Source organism: Myzus persicae, unplaced genomic scaffold (genome assembly GCF_001856785.1).
Source record: "Myzus persicae strain clone G006 unplaced genomic scaffold, MPER_G0061.0, whole genome shotgun sequence".
Classification (NCBI taxonomy): domain Eukaryota; kingdom Metazoa; phylum Arthropoda; class Insecta; order Hemiptera; family Aphididae; genus Myzus; species Myzus persicae.
The window spans coordinates 4,724-30,736 of record NW_019101416.1 but is presented as its reverse complement, the minus strand read 5'-3'; the positions used below and the strand labels follow the sequence as shown (position 1 = coordinate 30,736).

The window sequence follows — 26,013 nt, the reverse complement described above, 5'->3', positions numbered from 1 at the left end:
TGTATAAGTATAGATAACGCATTTAACTATTTACCTAAGTGTTTATTTAATATTCAGCATATTTTGTGAAACATTTTTTTATTAGACATCATTTTCCTTTATAACATTATGTATCTTTATATAGCTAAGGATGTACTCATGTACTTGAGTATTTTAAAATATTTTCATCGAGTAAAGTTATTTAATGTTCCGAGTCTTAAAAATGCACTCACAAACAAATTTTAAGTCGTATTTGGCAACATGCCTAAATTATATCGAAAAAGATATTTTTGTTTTATTTCGTTGGACTAATGTTAGTTTATGTAATTTTTTAATATTTGGAACATACTTATACAATTATTATAGTTGCACTCATTTATAGGATACGCATGTTCATGAATAGTTGCGCCTATGGTTTTAACTTATAAAAGTATTAGGCATATATTATGTATTGTATTTTCATACCATGAGTATTACACGAATTATGAATGGTAGTCATGCACATCCACGAGTCATAGTATTATAGTAATCATTATTGTCCATGTAGTTATTTACTATTATTTTTTATACATATTAAATATATTGATTTCATTGACACTTCAAAGGGTTCGAGTTGTGACAAATTGCCCCTTCCCCTCCCAGGCCGGTTCATCACTGCCGGGTGCACTAACATTTTAGAATATGAACAGAGATATAACCTCTATTTAATACATATACATATAATATATATTTATACACAATACACTACCCATATACACTCTTGTCTCTTGCTCACTTGTACATATTAATAATATTTATATTTTTGTCATCAAGCTAAGTAGGTACTTAAACCAAATATTTATTATAGTAAATACTATTCGGGAAAATATTTATGTGGTGTCATAAAAATAATTTTGACCATTTGATATGCTCCTATAGCAAAAAATCGTAATGGTTTGAACGATTGCAGGTATGCTATACGCTTATACTTGTCACTTGTATAAGTGGATCTGAAGATGAATTTCTACGAATATAATATATTATTAGTTATGTCTCTATAACTGCAGCGAACCATCGTCGTGACCATATTGTTTATTATTATGGGACGTTAACAACGTTCGGGTAATATTGTAATATTTTAATAAATAAATATTCTCAACCGCCAACGTCGGACATTTCTGCTACGTATATGGCATTACGATACCTAATATTAATATTATTACCTATTATTTCATAATATAATCGTTTTAACCAACACGGACGAGTGACGTCGACGGACGATGGCGAGCGGATGAGGCACCTACCTATTTATACGTATAATATTATTCTAAATTCGTATACACGACGTTGACGCTGCCACAATGAATCACTATAAAATCATCATTCATCATCAATAATAATAATAATAATACTACTAATAATAATAATAATAATAATAATAATAACAATAGTAATAGTAATAGTAGTAATAGTAGTAATAATAGTAATAATAATAATAATAATAATAATAAAAAAAAAAAAAAANAATAATAATAATAATAATAATAACAACATCAACAACAACAACATAACAACCGGGTTAAATATTACCATAGAACAATAATATTACCGTACCGGTCGCCCGGTATTATTGTGCTGGTCGTACGGTTTTTATTGGTATTGTTATAGAGATTTTGGGCCGGGGGGGAGGACTCTACTGCGGATCCGTCGCGAAAGGTGATAAACTATGATTACGTTATCATATTTATGGTTCGTCTCGAGTAGACTCACGTCGTGTCGTTACGTTACCATTGGCGAACCGCGGCAGTGAGTTTTCTAATTTATGGCGTTTGCGATGTGCTTTCGTTGCCACCGTTAACCGACAAAATCTTCCGCAGAACACATCCGATACCCGTAACATACTTAGAGGCCGCTGGACGGATTTTTCGTGATGCGTCGGGTGTCGTGTCCCGAATCGTCTGATGGCGAAAAGAGAAGTCGAGCGTACAGCAACAATAACCGTCGTCCGGGAACATTCTAGGGCACTCCGCAAAGGCACAGTGATCGCCAATACCGTCGTCCGTCACTGGTGAGTGCAATAATGTTGTCCTTGTTTTTTTCAAAGAAATGGTATACACCAGACACACCAGTCAGCTGGGTAGCTGCTTACGGTGCTTGCCAGACCATTCTGTGCCTTGCCATGGCTTAATAAATAGTTATTCAGCCATGTTCATGTGTCCTACATATCGGCTGGTTTTGGAGGACACGTTGTTTGTTGACAAATCTGAGGAAAAGTTATACTACTTGATACAACTTTAACTTGTTGAATTTCTGTTTGGAATCGATGAACACAAAAAATGTAATTGTTTTCATGTTAATTTATAGAAATTGTCTTCTACTATGCCTTTCAAATTGCGTCTAAAAAAGAGTCGACAGTACAATGTCGTCTCCAAATCTCTGTACGTTATTTGTGTCGAACTCCTGGACAGCACATCTATAGAATGTACCCTATCGGCAGAGAGCGTTGGACAAGAATGCCTAGACAGCGTATGCCAAAGACTTGGATTGCATCAGGTTATTGTTTAGGTCCTTAATATTATTCAATTTTTGTGATTTTAATGTGTTTTTAATTTATTTATAGCCGGAGATTCTAGGGCTGCGCTACATATCTCGGTCTAGAAATCCGCGATGGGTTGATTTAAGTAGACCATTAAAAAGGCAGTTGGACAAATACGCTTGTCATTTTAGCTTGTATTTGAGAGTCATGTACTTTATTTCAAATGTATCTTTTATAAAGGACGAAATGACTAGGTTAGTATTTAATTTTCATGTTTAAAACATATGTTTAACACAATATTGTAATTAATACGATATATGGTACCTAAAATTGAATAGTATAAAAATCATCTTTGTACGGCTATTATTATTAATTTTAAAGGAATTTTACATTTTATAACCGGATAACTTTCAATTTCCAATACACAGTATAACATTTTTTTTCATTTGTATTGTGTATGACATTCTCAGTCTGGTTTATCAAATATATATATATTATTATTTAGGTATTATGTTAACCCTTTGGTGAGCATTGACATAATATTTATATTACATACTATGTAATTTTAATTTTTAGGGTTTTACCTTATGAACAATATAAACCATTTAGAACTAATTTAAATGTCATCGATAAAGATTTGGTGATTAAAGTTAGACGTAATTATATATTTGCACTGAAATTAATAATAACTTTTTTAAATTTTCCATTCCTCATTGGCTCTCTGAGTAATGCTATGTGTTCTTAATTCACTCCTTAAAGGGTTAATGACGATACATCATAAAACTATGTATATGTTAATTTATTGTGAAGGATAATTTACATTTATTGGTTACTAATAAGAATATAAAATGGAAATAAAACAATTCCATTCATTCAAAGAACAGTATTAAATATGTATAGTTTAACTTTAAAAATATCCTAGCAAAGCGAATCTAACAATATTAGCATAAACATAGATTTGTTGTTTGTTTTGTATTTGCTACTAGTCGAATGTTTGTGTTGAAACCAGCATTAAATATCAGAATTAATATAACTATTTACATTATCCATCTAGACTATTTTTATTTATTTTTTTGGATCGGGATAACATTTGATATAAATGAATGAAAATTTGAATATTGTTATACATCAGTGAACTTTTAGGATTTTTTTAATGAAAGGAGTTGGATAAATTGGAATATTGATTTCAAAGTTGACCATGTGGGGTTTTAATCTGTTAACTCGTACTCATAACAATAACAATAAAATATACATTATACCTCAAAAATATAATATATTTGAAAACTATTTTAATTGTTATTTATAGTTTATTTATTTTTCTTGGTTTTAAATACATAACTTCAGGATGAATAACCATTTCATTATGAATGATCAACAATATAAATCTATTGAGATAGTTCTAAAAAATTACATTAAATCAGCAAAAATAATCAGACATAAGTAAATTTACTTCTTACTTCAGTTATCGTGTCTCTATTAAATAGGTTTTCGGTTTTTTTTTATACACGCAAATGTTCTCTCAGGATTTGATGTAAGAGCAGTGGCTGAACAATATTTTAAGTAATTAGTAAATATTATGAAAACTAGAAAATATGACATCTATGATGTGGGTGGTATTATAGCCATTGATCAATGTCATACATGTTACTAAGATTTTATTATATTTTAGGACCTGTACAAAATTTGAAAATTGTTATTTTAAGTCTACTGCAAGTTTAAATTAAGTTCATAGACACCATTTTAAACTAAAATTAATATATTTTTAATAACTGTTGAATATTACTAATATCGCAGGAAAGTTATTAAATAGATTAAAATGATCTGAAATATGAATTTAGATTAAACATTTGATATGTCGAAAAAAATCTTGGTCTTGGCTTTAATTGGGATTAATTTCAATGATTATTTAGTGTTAGTTAAATGCATTTAGATTATAATTTATTACACCTTGCATATTATTAACTCTATTTTTATCAAATGTATTTTGATTCTAAGTATTATTTATCTGACCACAATGTTCAAGAACAATTGTTTTTTATAATCTATTTTTGATATATTATGAGCTCTTTGATATTTATTCTTTTATGGTAGCAGAAATAAATAACAATATACAACAAACACTTTATTCTTTAGATAAAATTGTACGCATTTATATATGGTTATTTCATATTTTAGGTACTTGTAAGTTGTAGTTCAATATACTTGAAATAATGTGACTATCTATAATGTTATTTATGAGACATGCACTTAAAAAATACTAAATGTTCCCCACTATAAAGATAATTAATATTCTGAGTTCTGATAAATTAAGACTCAAACCCAAATAAATATTCAAATATGCATTTATAGTCATGAAATTGTATCTTATCATTTTATAAAATCATCAAAAATCAACACCCATATCAAATTTAGTTTTAACTTTTATTTCATTGGTATAGGGTTAATAGTTGACTTATAAAATTTTAATCTAATCTATTAATTTATTTTCATTATAATTTAATGCTTGAATTGAAATTGGAAAATAAATAATCAATATTTAATATGTCTATGTTACGGAAAATGTATGTGTGTACCAGGTCAATTTGAACTGCAAATACAAACAAATTATTTTTTGTGCAATATTTTCTATTAAATTTATTATTTCTAATAATACTATATAATACTGATAGAAAAACAAAAAAAATATATTTAGTATTCATTTTAATTTTATTATTACCTATTTATTAAATTCTGAATATTTTTAAATAATTATAATAATTATATACCTAATGGCTAATATTGAAAACACCACGCCACTAGAAATAAATAAAATAAATAAATAAGTTAGGATATGAAGATTATTTTGAATTGTATTATTACTTATTTATTCGTACCTACACAATTCCATATAGTGACATTTAAAATTGAAAAGGCTGTCTGCTTTCCTACACTTGCATTTACTTATTTTACAAAGCTGTGGAAGTGTATCAATCATCTGGCAATATTCGACATATAATTACTATCATTATTAAATTTGTTTTAAAATATTCAGAATATAATAAATGGGTAATAATGTAATTATAGTTAGTACAAAACTTATTTTTTTCATCAATATTATATAATTGTTATTAATAATAGATAGACAAAAATACTGCATAACAAATAAATAGGTTATATTTGGGGTTCAAATTGCCCAGACAGGAAGAAATTGATCAAGCAATGTGTACACTTGGTATATAATATATTAAGTATGAAGAATAAAAATCTGTTATACATTGATAGTTAAATAATAATAACAAAAAAAGGTTGATTATGCTAGATATTTAGACATCGTAAATTTTCACTTTAAAATATACAAAGCTATAAAGTATCTATTATTATACTAAAAATTTAACCAAATTTATAAAATTAATACACTTAGCAATTCTTGTGGAAAGCGTAAATTAGTTTTTCTCTTGCCATAATGTGGAACAGTCATATATTAGTCTCGGTCTTTAGCATGACTGTTAATAATTCATGGTGTCATTTAAAATGTTTATGAACTAATTTTGTACTGAATAGTTTCAAAATTGTAAAATTGTTTAGTTATCATGCCTTATATTTTTATCATTATTAACATGCTGGTATATAAAATTAAGATTCTGAGTGAAGTGATGAATGTATTGATTTTACAATGATGCGTGTTTTTTAATTTTTTTTTGTGTCTGTGTATACGATAAGTAGTCAAAACACTGCTTTGATTATTAACTTCAGTATCTTTTTCCTTGGGAAAGTGAATCTAGTTGGTGTGTTTGGGAGGTCATTTTTAATGTTGGTAAAAATCACGAAAATTTGTAAATTATATTGTGTGAGAAATTTATAAACAATTTTCTATTTTTATCTAGGTTTTGAAAATCCCCCTTAAATATTCTTCCTACATCTAGCAAAAGAAAAAAAAAAATACTGGAAAGTCAAATAAAGTTTTTACGAGTAAAGTGTTTGAAGTTAGACATTGAATTCATCTGCAAATTTACAATTTTTTTATTTCGTTGTTTTTCAAAAAGTATAAACTTTAGTTACTTGACATTTTCATCAAATTAGTATTTCGTAATTTTTTACACGTGATACTTTTTAAAAATATTTTGACTTGTTTGGAGTTATTTATAGAGATTTTCAATTTTTATTTTATTTAGTTTTGTATTCTATAAATGTTAATGAAATTTTATTCATTTTGTCAAAAAGTTTGAAAATGTAATATAAGGCTCCTGATATATTGTTACCATAGAAGTTGAAAAATATTAAGAATACATAGGCACAATTTTTTTTTTAAAGCATTTAAAGTTACATTTTTGACAAAATCGATTAAATTCAAATTTGATAAATTATTTTTTAGTTCAAAATGTATAAAATGTTCAACTTTTATAGCTAAGGAATGAAAATTTAAACTAAGGTCGCATGCAAGTATTTAATTCTGTTCTATAAAATCTAAAAAATATGTATACACAGTTTATTTTTAAAGACATTTTAAGTTCAAATTCGGACGAAATTACATATTTAAACCAAGAATAAAGATTTTAGTTATTTTGATGTAATTTAAAAATATTATAAGTGTTTACCAACTTTCAGAGTATTTATTTTATTTTATTTTATACACTTCTTTTTGAGTACATCTTCCAAAAATGGAAGTTATGTGAGATTTTAATTGACATTGACGACAATCCTTTTCCAGCACTTTCAATTTTCTGCCAACCTAATGGCGTCCTCCAGGGAATGGTCAGCAATGGTCTTTATCTGGTCTATTCAACTCATTGATGTTCTACCGCGACTCCTTTTCCCTTAATTTTAAACACACAATGACATTTTAAAATGTAATTTTTTTGACAAAAATAAATTTAACTTACTATTTTAGTACTAATGAGAAATGACAATTATATAGTGTTCTGAAATAAATTACTTAAATCACAATAATATCATAAAATATACCTATTTAGTAATATTATAGGCTGACAGACCGTCTTTGGTCAGAATCATTTTTTTTGTGTAGAATGATTTTATATCATTGAATTCAAATTTAACACATCCATTGCAGTGACTCTCTAGATACCTAATGAATAGCAGTTTGACATCCACTTACTCGCTTTTTTAAGTTGCATCCATAGTAATCATTTTTCTCAACAGGTAATTCTTTACTTGATTTATAAATTAAATTTGTTTATATCAGTGTTATACCTATATTAATTGTAATTTGATGTCAGTTATATTATGTGAATTTTGTAATTTTGTGAATACTAAATAAAAGAAAAAAATAATCTAAAATTTATGTATAGATAAGCAAGGGAACATGTTCCACTCTCCCTATTAAATAATTTTAACAAAATATTAATGATTATTTCAATAGATGCATATGTCGCTTAATTAGTTTATAGTTGTACACTGATCTAGTTGCAATAGTCTAACTATTATTGTTTTGATGATTATATTTTACCCAAACAGTATGAAATAAATTGGAATGCTAATTTGCTGTGTTAGTAATAAATAATTATCATATGTATTTACCTATTTTATTTTTATGTCTAGCTTTGGAAATGTATAAAAAAAATTGTATTTATACACAATAAATATTTGATATGCATATTATGTTTGAAATTAAGAAATTCATCTTTATACATGCAATATGTCTACTGTTGTTAACTCATAGTAAATCATTTTACTGATTAATATTTATTAATTTATTATATTAAGTATAATATATATTCTGACATTTTTAATTATTTCATGGCTATAATGTTTAGGTATCATTTTTTTCTTCAATTGAAAATGGATGTTATTGAAGGTCGTATTCTTTGTGATGCCGATCAAGCAGTATTACTAGCTAGTTATAGCATGCAAGGTAGTAAAAACATATAAGACAAACATCAATCACATACAATTAAGAATTTAATGTACGCAATTAAATTAATTCATTTTTTTTAAAAATATATATAGCTGAGTTTGGAGATCATGATTTAGAAAAACATACATCTGAATATCTTAAAGATTTTCAACTTTTCCCAAAGGTATGAGTTTAGTTTAAAACATAATACTTTTTATTTGCTTAGTCAATTAATTTCCTAGAAAACAAGTTAAAATTAAAAATATTACAAGTTTTGTTTAATTTATTACTTAGATTAAACTAATTTAATTTTGTTTTGTTGATACGTAGCAACTAATAGCGATACAAGGGCGTCTGGAAAGTCTCACAGAAGCTGTTATCTGCCAACATCTGGCTTTAGCAGGCTTACCTCAAGGGACTGCTGAAGAATATTATATTATTGCAGCACAACAGCTAGAAGGATATGGACAGGAAAAATTTCTAGCTAAAGTATATTGCAAAATATTTATTATTCATAATATTTGAATTCAGTAATGGTTTATTTTTGGTTAATGTTTTAATATAAATAATTTAATGGTAATTTAGGATGATAGTTCTACTGAAGTGACACTTGCAGTTAGTCTCAGAGGTGTAACAATTCAAAACCAAAATAGAAATACAACATTTTACCAGTAAGCATTCAGTATTTTTTTTAATATATATTTAATATTACAATAATCGTTATTACTGTTATTTTATTAGATGGGAAGACATAGCAAATGTTATAAATCATAAACGGTATTTTAGCATAGAAGGGCAGCATGAGAATTTTATACAGTTTCAGTTTAATGATGTTGAAACTGCTAAATATGTATGGAACATGTGTGTTTTGCAGGTAAACTATTATTTTTAAGTAAAACTATCATTGTTCATTAATTTGTGTGAAGTTGTTTTTTTTACTAATTGTTGTTATTATATGTTTTATAATTTAGCACATGTTTTATGGGCTGCATGAAAAAATTGATCAAACCGGTGACAACAAGGCTGACATTATGAGAAAAAATTTAGAATCTCATATTGACGTAAGCAGTCAGAAATATTATATATATATATTAAGAGAAATTGATGTAATAACAATCATAAATATTTTTTCTCTAGAATAATATAGAGAGCAGCCGAGAGGAATTAGATATTGTTGATGCTAAAGAATCAGTCATGATAAGAGGTTCATTTCCTTTTAATGGAGTTCGTGCTCAATCAACATCTTGTTTAGATTTGTCCTCTTCACAGGCAACTGAAAAAGCACGGTTGGAAAAAAATGGACACAAATCTATGTAAGTAACAAACAATTATAATGATGATTTTGCTGTAGAATTTATAATTATTAATTACATCTTCTAATAGATTTAAATTATAGAATTATAAAGTTTATGTTAATATTTTTTACCAGATCTAAATTGCCATCATATAGATTGGCCCCAGATTATGAAACTGCTGTTCAACGTAAATATTCCCAAGGGGATTATTACAATCAGACTCCAAATTTAATTCCTACAACTTCTATTAGTCATCAAGATATAAATCTTCATCAGGTAAGATTATTTGACAAAATATTTGGGCATATTAAATTAAATTAACTTTACTATTTTTTTTTTGTGTTGGAGATATCTACGAGCTACTAATAGTATTTCTGAATACACATTTAAACATGTATTAAAATCTTAAACTTTTATTTAATAATTTAGTTTTAAAATTGAGACTCTAGGCTTAATACAAATGTTGTCTTTATTAAAATATGTTATGTCTATTAATTTGATAATAAATTGTTTTTTTTTTGAGGTTTGGTATCAGTTTTGTTAATTGCTGTTGATGTGTTGGAAATATTTGTAAATTAATATTTTTTATAGATGCTCACTGATCCAACATAAAATAAATAAATTCCAATATTTAACATTTTATACTTACATAACACTTTATGATATAAAAATTCATATTTATTAACAATTTTACATTTTTTGTGTTTTACATTGGCTATTTCCAAAAATAATTTTTTTTTAAATTTAAAACTATTATCTTTTAAGTTTCAATTAGTGTGGTTGCAAAATGACAGTAATTTTTGATATTCAAAGAATAGTTAACCTGTAGGTCAAACCTTTTTTTATTCGTCAAATTGTAATACATTAAGACATGTACCAATGAATTATATTAATTTATTATAGTTTATGCTATTTATCATTATTTATTGATCAGATCACTAAAGATACTATACATGAACATACATTTTAATACTTATATATTTTGTTATAAAGTGGTTTATTACTATTTTTATTATTTTAAGTAATTTAGCCATCTAACTATTCTAATCAGACAGGAATTTTGGATTGCAGTTGTCATTTTATCATAATGAATTCAATAGTATAGTCATAAATAACTAAATAAGTCTATTGGAATCTATTAGAATATTATATTATAATAATAATATAAAATAAATTATATTCTATATTTTGCTTACAACACATACGCTTAATTTTTTTGATCAAACATAACATTTAAATTAATTTCTGAAGTAATACATTGTTTATTTTATACAGTATACTGTGGGATTAAGTTTTTCTTAATTTCTAATTACAAAATTTACTTGAGTTTTTAAGTTTTTAAAACTGATACAAAATAAATACACCAGTCAAGTAAAAAATTATAAATTAAAATATATTAATAGACACCTATAGATATCCTTCAAAAATCAAAATTATAATTTTTATTATTAAACTTATGTTATATATTTTTAAGAAGATAATATTTATGTACACAATTCTTTTATCAGAATGTTCTATTTTTAAATACTATTTATATATCAAGGACTTTTGTTAAAAAATATTCCTAGTTATAATATTTTAATTAATTACAGTCTTATTTAATATATATGGTTTTAAGAATAAAATGTTACAATTAGTGTCTCATGAAATATACTAAAATTGCGATTTTTGTGTGTTTATATGATTAATTATTATTTTTTTTATTTTTTTTTTAGTACAACAATGATTATAAGCAATTTCCTGATGTCACTCAAGTGAACATAGTATCAACTGCTCATCCCATTCATGGGTGTGTACCTATAATTGTCATTAGTCGTGTCACACTTCATAAAAGCTTAATAATATACTGGTGTTCATTGAAATATTTTCAGAAAAACATCAGATTTAGATATTCCAGCCCAGGATACTGAATACATCCAAATATTCAAACCACCTCCACCTTATCCAATTAGTTATAGTACACCAGATTTAGCAAGAGCATGTCCATTAGGGTACATTCAAAATCCAGTTAGTTTTTATTATATTAACTTATTTAGTTTTTAATAATATGTGTTGTATATTTTTGAAATATGTTTAAATATGTACATAAATTTCTAGGTAAGTGGTTCAAGTCCTGATCTTTTGTCATCAAGAGGTCCTAATTTCCAGATTGCTCCAAACCGTTACAATGCTTCTCATATGTTGACAAATTCTGATACACACAGGACTTACACAAATTTGAACGCGTTGCTTGAACCAAAAAAGGTTTATATTTTTTCTAAAAACTTCTTTAGTTCAGTTACTAATAGTCATCACTTATTAATTTTTTTTTAAAGAATTTAGATGAGTTCCGCACAGGTTTTAATGGAAACAACATGATGTACTATATGGGTCAGCATGGTCCTATTTTAAATCAACCAATAACTAGTGTGATTGTTAACGAAAGGCCACATAATTGCAGTACAGGTAAGTTTTTAACTTATAAATTAACTCTTAACCATAACAAAATTTCTAGGTATAATTTTTTATGATATCAAATCTAAATATACTAAAAAATATTCTCACTTAATAATGTAAAATTACTATAATTGTTTTTTAAAACTTATTAATTTTCATAAAATTGAATAAAATAAAGTTAAATGATCAAAAAGATTTATATCAACCTTTGTTGGATTTTTTCACTCAGTATAAACTCATGATAAGTATAATGACAGCTGATCACGTATTTTAAATAAAATTGTATGCATTATCTCAAAAATCTCGTATTACCCTAATTATCTCTAAGGAAAATCAATATATATATATATTGGGTTTTCAATAGTTAAATTAGAATTCTCTTACAGATTACTTTAAAAAAACCATATTTAAATAAACTGATTTAACAGTCTTATCACAGAGATACATACAGTGTTATACAATTTTTGAGACTGACTGTAAATTTAACGATTTAAGACTTATATTATGTTATAAACAACAATGATAATATTTCAAATACAATTACTTTATATGATATTTACTAAAAAATTACATTGATGGACTAGATTTTCAGTTAACAATACATTGTTTTTTGCTATAAACTCTAAACTTCATTAGTTTGATAAAAAATTTCTAATTAGTCGATCATTTAATAGTTCTAGGTAAATGTACAGAACCTATTTATGAAAATGTACCGTTACCGTGGAATTCTAAAGATGTTCGCAACCGTGCAGCTGGTCCACAAGTAGCTTCTGAGATCAAATCACCCATTAGTAAGGTGCCTCAACAAGTGCAGCCAGTAAAAGAAGAAATTATTGTGGAAAGACAACAGCATGAAGTTATGCCTATGAAAAACAACACTTTGGATATGAGCAGTATTTCTAATGCATCATCACAAGTAGTTTCAACATCAATTATTCATTCAGCAGAACAGTCTTTTGGTAAATATAATATTATTATTAAATTATAGACATTAGTTTATTTAAGCAAATTAAATAGAAATGTACCTTTTATTTATTGTTATAATTTTTAGATTCTTCAAATCAAAGCAGTAGTAGTGGAACATTGAAAAAGGAAGGAAGAAGTAAAAATCGCCGAAAGTGGGCAGGTTTGTTGAGTGGTGCGGTGAAAAGTAAAACATTAAACAGAAACGGTGACATAAGTGTGGAGGAATTTAACAAACGTCATTCTACTGTTCCACGACTTCCTATACCTTCAACTATTTCTAAAGACACTATGGTATATAGATTATAATTAATTTATATTTTTACAACTACAATTCTAATTTTTTTTTCTTAGTGCCAAATCTTAGAGCATAAATTAGAAGACACAGAGTTATTTCATGAATTTGACAAAATCACTAAAGTTAAACCAAATGCAGAATTTTCCACAGCTTTTGTATTAGAAAATTATTCAAGGAATAGGTAAGTATTCTGTTTATTTTTTTTATTGATGACATATCATTAAAACTATTTATATAGGCACAAGGATATTTTGCCTTATGAAGAAAATCGTGTTCGTTTATCACCGAGTAAAGAAAATCGATTTGGATATATCAACGCATCTCATATTACCGTCAGTTAGATTATTTTGTGTTTTTAATAATTATCAGTTAAATCATCAATTTTTAAGCGCTGAATTTTTTTTTTATCAGGCATCGGTGGGAAACGAACAAAGATTTTACATAGCTACACAGACACCATTGCCAAGTACGGTGAATCATTTTTGGCAAATGGTATGGGAGGCTGGAGTACACCTTGTCCTTGATTTGTCCCTACCCAAAATCAATACTATAGATGAAAATTATGGAAAATACTTTCCAACAGTTGCTGATCATTCTGTACAATTTGGAGAGGTAAGTTTATTATTTTTTTTCAATATTATTAATTATTATTACTTATCGTGGCAACTGGTGAATTTTATCGACTCTTATTTTAGTATCATGTATGGCTACAATTCACACAAGAGACTGGTCATTGTGTCACTAGTAAATTAAAATTGCAACACAACTCATCTAGACGATCAAGAAGTGTTTGGCATTTACGGTATGATCAATGGGTTGAGCAGGATTGTCCGACTGATGTTTCACATTTTCTTGGTAAGTGATAGACATTAGTAAAATCAAGAAGACTAGAATAAGGATACTATACTCTATTTAGAAAAAAACTTCCCAAAAAAGTTACCCTATTAAACAGTCACAATCTGCGCGTGGTCTGATTCGTTGTTACTTTAAACCACTTAGTATAGGAATTATTTGTTTTTTTATTACTTATTAGAGTAAATCATTAAATTTAACAATCCATTATTAATTATTATTTCATCTGATGTACTGGATTTAGTAGTATTATATAATAATACAATTTTGAATATATATATTATATTATTTATTATAGTCTGTTTACTATTATAGTGGTGTAGTGATGACTTCGTTGTTTAATTGAATTTTACTCATTATTAATATAATAAAGATAAAGTGTACATACTTTGTATGAAATGCCAATTTACATGTTACACAATTTGCATGGTTCAAAATATTACGTAATATTATGTGTGTTTTCCAAAAAGAAAAATAATAAAAAGTATAAATAATTCCAGTATTACAAGGGTAAATTAATTAGCTACAGATGTGGCTGTTTAACTGTTCGTCTCATCTCGGGGTTATTCAAGTGGGGGGTTGTACATATTTGGTCCCCTAGTTTATTGAGTAGAATACATGGTTCATCATAACTAAATGTATTTGTTGTCAATAGGTTTCTTGGAAGAAATGAGTTCAGTGCGTGAACACACAATCACAGAAATACCAACTGGACAAAATCGTAATCCACCAATTCTTGTCCATTGTAGTACAGGAGTCGGCAGAACTGGCCTAACAGTATTAACTGATCTTCTACTGTATACTCTAGATCACAATCAGGTATGAGTTAATTTTGAAATTGGGTTAATAGAACTATTACACAATGTATTTTCTTATGGAAGGAATTAAGAATTTTAGATTATTATTTTATTTTGAAAACTGTATTGGCAATGTAAATAACCAATGAAATCAAATTAGTTGTTCTAATTTATCGTATGATAAAATAATTATTGAATAATGTGTGTTTTTAGGAATTGGACATACCTAAAACCATATCATTGGCTCGACACCAGCGCATGTTGTTTGTGGAAACAGTTGCTCAATACAAATTTATACATTCATTGCTCATTTACTATTTGAAAAATTCACGTCTCATTTAGTAAAAATTATGAATACAGTATGATTGTTATGCTCAAAATACCAGTAAACAATACAGGGTCAACATGTTAAATATTGATTAAATATGTAAGTTTGTGTGTTTGTGTTTGAACCCAAGTAAAAATAGAAAATGGCACCCATAAAAGAACAAAACATTTTTCAGTATTTTATAATAATGCAAATAATGCAATTGATATTAAAAACAAATAACATTATCAATATAATTTTTTTATTGATTTCAGTAATTTTTTTTACAATGAATTTAGTTCATTAACGAATATTTTATTCCTTTAACAGTAGTAATGTACTTGTTTTATTTTACAAAAAATGTTTGTTACATTAACTTAGTATTACATATTATTGTTTAATTTTTGTATCCTAAGAATATAGTTCTTAATTTTATAAGTCAATGTCTTAAGGGCATAAATCAAGTATTAAATCCTTACAAATGTTAAGAAATTAGTTCATTTTAATTATAAATTATTGTTTATAACTTGACGTGCACATTGCACTATGTATTTATAAATTATCTTTAAATGAAGTATTATATATTATTTATTATTTATGTATGTTATATAACAGTAGCATGCATTTATCATGAAGCGAACTATATACGCGCCTAGTGATCAGTTATATTATTGAATGAAAATCATTAATTTTATTTTTTAAGAACAAATTTTTTTATATTTTACTACTATTTCGGTATTAATAATTTAATTATTGTTAAATGTTGATTTGTCGATACTATAAATTTGTTATAATTATTTAATTTTGTTAACAGCATAATATTTTATACGAATAAATCATGATTTTTGTAACATTACTCAACAATAACTAAAGTCTTAAATAATTCAGAATAATCTTACTACATTTAAATCCAGTGTAGTCGAGTAGTTCACCATTCAACGCAGCCATTAGCTTGATACAAAATAGGGCTAGCTGCTGAGTGTTGGTTTTGGGTTCTTCTTCAATCATTGTGTTTGTACCAGTTCACCATTATATTGGTGTTCACCAGTTTCCATACAATTGTATCTACCAATAAATACAGTAAAAACTGCACCATAGGGTTGGGGGAACTGACTGTAGTCTTCACATTATGCAGCTGCTTTACTGGTAGTGGAAGTTACAGACAAAGATTGACTTGGTATTAATCTTAGGTTATTTATATCCACTTTTTGCTGATTTTGGTGTTATTACAGTAGTTATAACTATATTTTAGCTATGTGACCGTTAAGATGTGTTATATAAATACAAAGCTTTAAAAATATTCTGTACGACTCCTCCACCCATAGGTACAAATAGGAGGGGGCTTTAGGGGCTAAGCTCTCCGAACATTTCTTAAGTTGTGTTTAAGCTCAAGTCCTCCAAATCTCAAACGCTATTGCCAACTACTCCTCTGCCTCATGCAGAACTTTATCACCCAAGTCAGTCAGGAGGTCCTCAAATTAAACCCACACAGTAGGTCAGCCGGGTTTGCCATCGTTAGAGAGTGCTTGAAATGTGAGTGGAGACTGGAAAACTAGGCTATTTCTACTTTATGGGCATAGGATCAGGGTGTACTTAGGTGTATTGTACTGTTGTATAAAGCAGTAATATAGCTATATAGGTATGGCATAAGACTTAAAGTTTCCACATATTGATGGAAATATTATTAATAGAAATTGAGGTAACTATATAAGATAGCTTTATAATAAATGAATGTTGATAACTTACTGCCCACTGGATATTGATCTATCTGTAGAATTATTTTTTAATTTTTTGTTTTCTTGTAGAGTAGGTAACAAAAATATAAAACAATATAATTTATAGTGATATGTACAATGTACATATTATAAGTTATTACATTATACCAGTCATGCCCAACCCGCGGCCCGCGGGCCACATGTGGCCCGCCAAGGTATTCCATGTGGCCCGTTACAAATTATTAAAATAAAACAAAATATTCCAAAAAAAGTAAAATTATTACAAAATACGATTTTAATTAATTTATAAATAAAAAATACAAAAATAAAAATAAAAAGTATATAAAAATGTTTTTATATTGCAACCTACTATGTGTACCTAACTAAATTGTATTAAGATTGAGATTATGAGTACTTTTATATTTGGTGGTCCGCTCGATTACAAATGTTTACGAAAGTGGCCCGCCGAGGAAAAAAGGTTGGGCATCACTGCATTATACTATGAGTATTTTAGAAATATGTTTGTACTACAATCGAATTATCTCGATTAGTCTTTTCCGATTTGATTGAACTGACCAGATAAAATCAGTTTGTTGATTGGGTATAATATGTTTTATTATAAATTATTGTACCTATGTAAAATATAAAATGTAAAAGGTATACAATTCAACGCTTCTATCCCGCCATAATTATATGAGCCGAACATATTGTATCATAAAGTAAAACGATCAGAGTTCTTAAAGTGGGGTCTTATGTTATGGGTTGATATCTATTATATAGTATTATGTATAACAATATTATTTTTAAGTTTCGGCTATAACTCATTAACTACTTAAACGTTAAAATAGGTGAACTAACGTGATACAAACTCAAGAATAATCTCAAGAAAACATATTTTCAGCTTAATTAAATAATTGTGTCACCTGTTACGTTATGCAAATGCAAATTTATAAATGTTTTGAATTGGTGATTCTATTAATATTTAATATCATTTGTTGTAGGTATAATGATTTTGTTGATTTTTGAAAATTTACGATGAATTCGAGACGGTTGATTCAATCTGTTTAAAATTTTTATTTTGATGCGTTGTAATTCATCAAAACTAGTATGGGTACTATAATATAACTTTGCTAATATTATAAGCATCGCCTTTTTTTTGTATAAACCGAGACTGGGGACGGAACTACTTTCGCATTACTTCGACCTGTTATAAGCACTACCTATTATCTAAGCATTATAATTTTACGTTAACGAATTCATAGTATTGGGAACATATTTTACTAGATATATCGCAAAGTTTAGACAGGTAGTTTTAGGAATATACCTTAAGTTTCTGGATACGATGGGGGCGTAAGGTTTAAAGCATAACGAAAATGAAACTTAAAAATGTTGATATTCTCAACTCGTTGGTTAGTATTTTAAAATGTATTAGAAATAGAATAAGTGACTGTTTTGTTTTTAAGAAAACACATTTAATTTCTTACGTTGTAATGTATTATTTACCTACCTATGTATTTTACGCAAAATATCTTAAGCTATCTCTAAAAAAAATCGTGCTATATGAGAATGAGATTGAAAAGTTTTATGCTGATTACATCAAGATTCAAGGCTGATGGATTGTGTTGAAAGAATAACGTTTTACACCGAACCAGAGTATATTTTAATAAAACATTTGTTCGGGAATTATACTAAAATGGTACAGACAAGTTGATCAGCAAGAGACAAAATGACGTACTGTAGAAGGAAAATATTTTAATATACTGAAAAATATTCGGTCAGTTGTTATTGGTGATTATTTGAAAAATACCAGCTGTTTTAAGAATATTTGAAAAAATCATTTATCCAAAAACGTTTATTATGATCTTGGATCAGTTTTTATTGAGATGTATACCTAGATATAAAATGGTTGGTTATAATTTAGGGTTAAATTAAATGTAAATTTAGAAAAGCGGGTAAGTGGACTTAGTCACTCTGCTGTACATTCGGTGTCTAGGAGGTCGCTGTAATGGATGATATTAAATTTAAATTCAACGATATCATATTATCATTGTATACGGAAAACGATTCTGAGCGAAGACGGTACCTCAGTCTATTATATTTTATATTGTTATTACTTATTAATATGGTAGCTGATAAGTTCAATTGATATTGTTCTTAAATTATCAGTGATGCTGGAAAAATATTAAATATACTTATGTAAAATTGGGCTGTTTTGGAACCGAATTACAACAAAATGATAAATGTTATTCTTTATGTTAATATGCAATCTTATTCAAATTTGAACTTAAAATGTCTGTTAAAAATAACTATTCATATATTTTTTAGATTTTTTAGTTACGGAAAAATCTGTTTAAGTGGAACCTTGTTTTAAATTTTCAATCCTTAGTTAAAAAAATTGAACATTTTATACATTTTTAACTACAAAATCATTTTAAATTTTCAACTTGATAAATATTGTCAACATTTGTACTTTAAATGCTTATAAATAAAAATTGTGCCTATGTATTTTTAATATTCTTCAACTGCTATTGTAACAAGTTGTCAAGAGTATTGTATTAAATTTTCATGCTTTTTAACAAAACTAATACAATTTTATTGACATTTATAGAAAAAAATGAAAATGGAAATGCCCGTCAGCCGCCTAAAATGGGTCAGAATATTTTGAAAATTTGTTTTTCCTGTTGCTTTTGAAAACTATTGGGAATTTTAAATTTTGACCTCCCGAATGCATCAACTAGATTCACTTCCTTACCAGAAAAGCTGCTATTTAAGGAAATTGAAGCACTCTTACTGCAAGAAACCATGGTGGCAGACACAAAAAAAAAAAAAATATAAAACACACATCATTGTGAAAGCAATACATTCATCACTCCGCTCAGAATCTAAAATTAATAAAAATAGTTTCATCAGGTACTATACGCGTATAATGATTGGTTCGTTATTCGTATGTTCTATAATGACTAATTAGTTAATTGTATCGGTATGTACCTATATAATACTCACCTAATTACCTGCTTGTATTAATTAATAATGTTTTATACACTTGATTACATGACACAATAATTCGAAATACGATCATGTTGTTAGACGTTATAGTTACACATTTCGATTTTCTGTTTTGTATAATATGTGTGGAGATGTGATATACTTATGTACTAATATTTACCAATAACGTCGATAATACAAAATAATGGAAATAGAAACATGAGATTTAAATTTCGGTGTTAAAGTGAAACAAGTGAAAGAATATGCATTCTTGATTATATATAACATAACACATTCATCAGTGTAAATAGTTGGATTATTAGGAATAAATACATTTTGATGAATAAGCGCTTTAGTATTATTTCAGATCAAATAAAGAAATTCGAGAAGAAAACATAACAAATTAAATTTAGCCACAAAAATGGCCCGTAAAAAAATCAGGTGCTCTCATAATTCCAAAATCTGACCAGCTGGCAGCTAGGTACATGGAGCCCATCTAACGCCCATCTAACTCATCTTCTGTATACAAAAAATACCAAATAATGAGAGTGTAATTCGAGAGAAAAGTATATCCACATCGAATAGGTATCTTATAATTATATAATTCTTGTTCTGTTGAGCTAAATATTTTATTTTAAAAGCTAATAAAAAAAAATTATTGTCCAAGTTGTAAGCCTGAGAAAATGTTGTAAGCTCAGGTCAGAAGTTACTTATGTATTATAATATTACATACGTGTTACAGGCGTTATAGCATCAATATATAATAGCATATTATGTTTATGTAATTTGAATTAGATATAATATACTTGTTTTGTCCTTCTTTTGAATAACATATTTGTAAGTACAATGCTAAGTGCCGTATTAACTTTCATTGGTGCCTAATGGCCAAGGGCAATAATACTTGGCGCCCCTAAGAAATAACATATATATTTAAACATTTGTTTAGCAAATGTTACAATTTTGGCCACCCTAAGGCATTTGCCCCTCCCCCCTGGCTCTGTCAGTGACATGGTTCTACGAAATATAAAAAGCATAGGTGCTTCATAGACATCCGTAGGGCCAATACATTTATAAACCTGAACTTGACTATACAAAAATATTTATAATATTAATAACAACAATTTATTTCTTGTACATATTTCTAGGTTATAACTTCGATTTGAGTTAAACTGCGAAACGGTTTTAATAGTTTAAGTCAATACATAACATTTGTGTAAATAGTGTTTAAACATTTTTACAGTTGTGAATTTTGCAACAAACATCCTAAATAGGAAATGAGTTTAAATTAAATACTTAAAAGTCGATTTATTGGATTGGGACCGGGATTATTGGATCAGAAAATAATTGCTCCAAGATAAGTACCTAGTTTAATGTGAAATTGCATAAGTAAAATGTTCAATAATGTACAAAATAGTTTATTGTTTTTAGAAAGATAAAAAACACAAGTTTATTAACAAGATAGGGACACTTCAAATGAAATGCCAAAACTCAGTTTGTATGAAGTAAACAATTTTTGAAATTGAAAAATTCTCTTTAATTCAGTATCAATTATAAACATTTTTCAAATATTTCTTTGAATAAATTCTTTTGCGTATGTTCTTACAGAAAAAATCTAAATTACAGTCTCTATAGAAGTCACTAGAGTCCAATGATTGAAACTTTGAATTCTAAGTAAAATGTATGTCGTTGAAAAAACGAATTAAATGTATCGATGTTGGAATTAACATGTTACAAAAAAAAATTGTAGCTTATTATTTAAAATAGTTGCTTAGTTAGGTCTTAGTTAATGTATAACACTGTTTCATGGGCATATGGATTAAAATTGCTAAATAATTTATAGGTACCTTGCTAACTTGGTATCTGTTTCCAATTTGCCTTAAATATAATATTAAAGCTTCAGTATTTGTGCAATTTGAATATTGGTTGAAAGCTTTTAATTAAATTTTTTTTAGCTGTTTGTAATTTTTCGGAATGATGTTCAGTTGCATTAATTTTAGTTTGAGTTTTTGTTTAAAAGGTTGGTTTCAATTCTACCTATGCTCAATCGGGGTTTATTGATTAATAAATGTTACAATTTTGCACCATACAGAAAGAGTATAATATTTTGATTATAAAACGTTATCTACGTTAGTAATCATAAACTTTTAGTCTACGAAATATTATAATAGGTACGTTATAACGTTATCGTAAAATATATGTTAAAATAAAAACGGGGACATTATTTTAAATGAAATTTAAATTTATGGACTTGTAGAAAAAATTTAGAACTCGGAGTGTACCTAACTAACTACGATTTTGTTAAACATACGGAACTTATTATTGTTTGGTGTTAAAATATTTTATTATTCATAAAATAACTAAATATTCAACATCGTCAAATATTAATCGGTACTGAAATTATGACGATTGTACACTCAAATTTCAGAGTACGTTTTTTAAACACACTTTATGATTATACATTTATATTAATACATATATAATTGTTATATTATTGTTTTAATACAACTGTCTCTATTGCGATAGTTCGTGTTATGCGCAGGTATGCAATATTATACTTAAGTCACCGAACAACGATACAACGATTTCTATAAACCTTTATGGTTTATGTCCTGAAATAGAGAGGCAGACTTAATAGTCTTGCGATTATTGAGGTTTGATTTATTTTAACGATTATTACTTCTTTTCCTTTTTAGAGACTGAACGTACGGAACTCTTAGATGAACGTATATTATTTTGTTGACCGTATTATTCTTGGTTGTTTGTTTGCTTATTGGTATATTTAGGAAATTTTTTCATCTATTTCTCTACATTATGGCACATTGGCACGTGCAACAAACAGATTAAATACGTATTAGGTTAGGTTTAGAGGTATAAACGACTTATTTGACGCATTAGCGCCTAAAGAGTTTGTAGTTGTTTAATAATTAAGACGAAAACCCACCTTAAACTTTAATAATATTCTTGTTGTGCAGCATAAAGTTTCTCGTATCCGTCCGCTTCACGTTTTCATAAATTGTTCCAAAGAAACGTCTGCGGACTACGGTCTATAGGTTCCTGCTACCTACTACCTACAATAATTCACGTCGACGAGATTGAATGTAACCTACCCTCTTTTCGAGTGTAAGCAGTGCGTGTGCGTCAATCCATATAATATGACCATAATACTATTATGTATTACGTTGCGTAACACTATCATATTTTACATTTGAACTCCGTTGCAGTTTTCACCGTGTTCCTGCAGAACAATAATAATATTATGTTTATTGTTTTTATTTTATACCTTTTCCAACTGATATTTTGCACATCATTTTCGTTTGATGATAGCGTATCAGATTATTCATTTTGTACACCAACGTGACAATACTATTATAACACCCCTATAGCACCATTTGTAGGAAAGTGCATTATAATAATGAATAATAATATACATATCGTGTTAAAATAATATGTAGGTTGTTGGTACATTTTTTAAAAGTTATAGAAAATATCATAATATACTGATATAATATGCCTTATGGGCTCAAAAGAATAGTTTTTTTGAATTGTTTAAAGTTTTTATGAAACGTTTGGTATTAATGTTAGACATTTTGATTTCACATTGAATAAAAAAATTATATAAGTTGTATTTTGATTATACTCAAAACGGCGGAGTTTAATGAGCCGTTGTTGCAACTTTATGTATAATAATTCTAGTAGGCTCTCTCCATTTATTGTTATAAGTTTTAGCTTAAGTTTTTTTATTAATTTAATTTAATTTTAAGATTAAACTGTTAATGTTATTTATCTGTAATTTTTCAAAACTGTATTATACCCTATATTAGGTATAGGTTAAAATATTGCGATGTTTAAGCTTCCATGACAATTATTATTATTAATGATATAATTGAAAAAGAACATTGTTGTGTATTTTTGTAACATTTTAGAAAATCTTAGTTCCTATAAAACTCACTTGTAGCCCATTATCAAATATCCGTACACGGTAAAGTGAAGATTTTATGAAAAATATGACCTGGGCTGGATGAAGGGAAATTTTCGACCCGAAATGTTTTTCCAGACCGACTCTGGTTTTAAGTTTATTTGAAAATTCAGAGTTATTCTAAATAGATATACATTTTAAGATACGAAAAATGTTTTCTTATTTCTTTTGGTTAGATATTATAATGATTGATTGTCGAATAAAATGTATATAGTAATACAGAAACAAAAATCATTCATTTACTAGTTGTTTGTACCTATGTACTGAATAATGTTGTTAGAAATAAGAAGTTGATCAATTTCGTATTATTCGTCAGTATGATGTTTATATTAAATTTTACATTTCATTGTTTGACTTCTATGAATTTGGCAGAGAACATTATGCGAATGTAAACACAAAATACACAATAACATTTAATTAATTACGTTTCGAGTTGAGTTCTAAAATAATAACCGCGGCAGGTTCTTTGCAGATATTGCGCAAAGTAGTTAAACAATACAATATCAACTATTGATCACAGAGTGCCATAATTAAATAAGTATCGAAATAATTACTGGGTGACCACATACCACAACGCGAACGTCAACCAGTTACATATTATGCAAAAGTGTCACCTTGGAGTAATTGATAGGTAAATATTAACTCACTGTTGGCATAGATGGCATAAAAATATTGGTTTCGCAATTAATATTTGAAACATATAAATGTGTAATAAGTAATAACTCATGTTTGAAACTTTTGAAAATAATTGTGCGGTTTTAAGAAGTTTGAAGCCAAAAATAAATCTTCGTGTTTGTAATTTGATAATAATATTGAAGAGGATCCCACTCACATCCTCTCAACGTTATAAAGTAAAAGAATTTATTTTAATAAATGTATAATTACTTTTAAATAATTTAAACAATATTTAACGGAAATCGTTATTTTATATGAGTTATAAGTTTGTATAATTAAGGGGATTCAATCCAATGATTTTCTGTATTTTGTCTAACACAAGCGTGGCATAGGATTTTAGTAGGTAGTGTTTTTTTTGTGAAATGTAAAGATTGATCTAATGAAGTGATGAGAATTATTAAAACAAAATTCAATTTGTCGTCAAGTCTTCTTGAGATCAACTTTAAATTTTTATATTATCCTCCAAATTCCTAAAAATATTATGTCAAAAAAGAGTAAATAAAAAATTGTAACATTTTAATTTTGGAGTAGTTAAAATCAAAAAATCAAGTTCATATCAAAGTTATGAGTATGTAAATTATTAATATTTGAAAATGCTTATAATTCACTTCAAAATTGCAATATCCTAAAAAAAACAACTAGGGAATAAACACAGTTAATGTTTTTACATTCAAGTTTGACAATTATTGGTAAATTTTCTCTAATATTTAAGCTAACAGCACAAAATTAAAACTGCAGGACGTACATTTTGGTACATTGTGTGTTAGTTAGACTGAGACGACATTTGAGGGTACGACGTTCTCTTAAATATACGTTCAAGAGTCATTTAATGCAGAAAATAGTAAAATAGTAAAAACATTAATAAGTAACATTAAAGGTTTTTAAATTGTTTTTTTTTTTGTAATAATATTGTGGTGTAATTGTTTTTTGTTTGATTGCGGACACATAATTTAATAGACTATCGGTATAGATAAGTATTTGCAATCGCCGATACGTATTGCTTAACTCTTTAGGTACATGGAGTTCATATCGTTATAAATTCATCACGTTTACGAGTACTGCAAGTTAATTATCGTACAATATTAATATTTTCGCTTGGCATTGAGATACTAATTTTTAAAAATAATTCTTATTTATTGAGAACGTAAATACTCAATATTATATTTTATTTCTCTTGCTACTGAAACTCCGGCTTTAACGACGCATAGCGGGATTAAGGGTTTAAATTTTAAAATGAAAATTTCGGTATTGATACTTGACTTATAATGATAAATTGTTTTTATTTTATCAGCATGATTTATGGCATCGACAATATAATCTTAGCATGAGGGCCACATTGTTCGGGCAAAACTTTCAATATTACGGGCTGGAATCTCAAAGTATGTCATTT

General features: G+C 27.3%; 1 protein-coding gene across 1 annotated transcript; it reads left to right on the top strand.

The window, feature by feature from the left end:
• Positions 1-1,697: 1,697 nt before the first annotated feature.
• On the top strand, positions 1,698-16,139 carry LOC111029003 (tyrosine-protein phosphatase non-receptor type 21). Its single transcript, XM_022307815.1, has 23 exons — positions 1,698-2,026; positions 2,323-2,511; positions 2,579-2,748; positions 8,245-8,342; positions 8,438-8,508; positions 8,655-8,813; positions 8,910-8,995; positions 9,066-9,198; positions 9,296-9,385; positions 9,462-9,637; positions 9,754-9,895; positions 11,335-11,408; positions 11,491-11,626; positions 11,717-11,863; positions 11,935-12,064; positions 12,730-13,014; positions 13,107-13,312; positions 13,373-13,497; positions 13,555-13,648; positions 13,728-13,928; positions 14,012-14,171; positions 14,824-14,987; positions 15,179-16,139. Exons 2-23 carry the CDS (start codon positions 2,338-2,340, stop codon positions 15,305-15,307), a joined length of 3,150 nt encoding a protein of 1,049 aa, XP_022163507.1. The 5' UTR covers positions 1,698-2,026; positions 2,323-2,337; the 3' UTR covers positions 15,308-16,139.
• The last annotated feature ends 9,874 nt before the right edge of the window (positions 16,140-26,013 follow it).

What these genes read in the sequence shown, in the direction of transcription:
- LOC111029003 (XM_022307815.1), top strand. Translation starts at nt 2,338, where the DNA reads ATGCCTTTCAAATTGCGTCTAAAAAAGAGTCGACAGTACAATGTCGTC. An exon ending in ATAAAGGACGAAATGACTAG is followed by an intron (nt 2,749 to 8,244) that starts GTTAGTATTTAA and finishes TATAATGTTTAG; the next exon opens with GTATCATTTTTTTCTTCAAT. An exon ending in TGATGTTTCACATTTTCTTG is followed by an intron (nt 14,172 to 14,823) that starts GTAAGTGATAGA and finishes TGTTGTCAATAG; the next exon opens with GTTTCTTGGAAGAAATGAGT.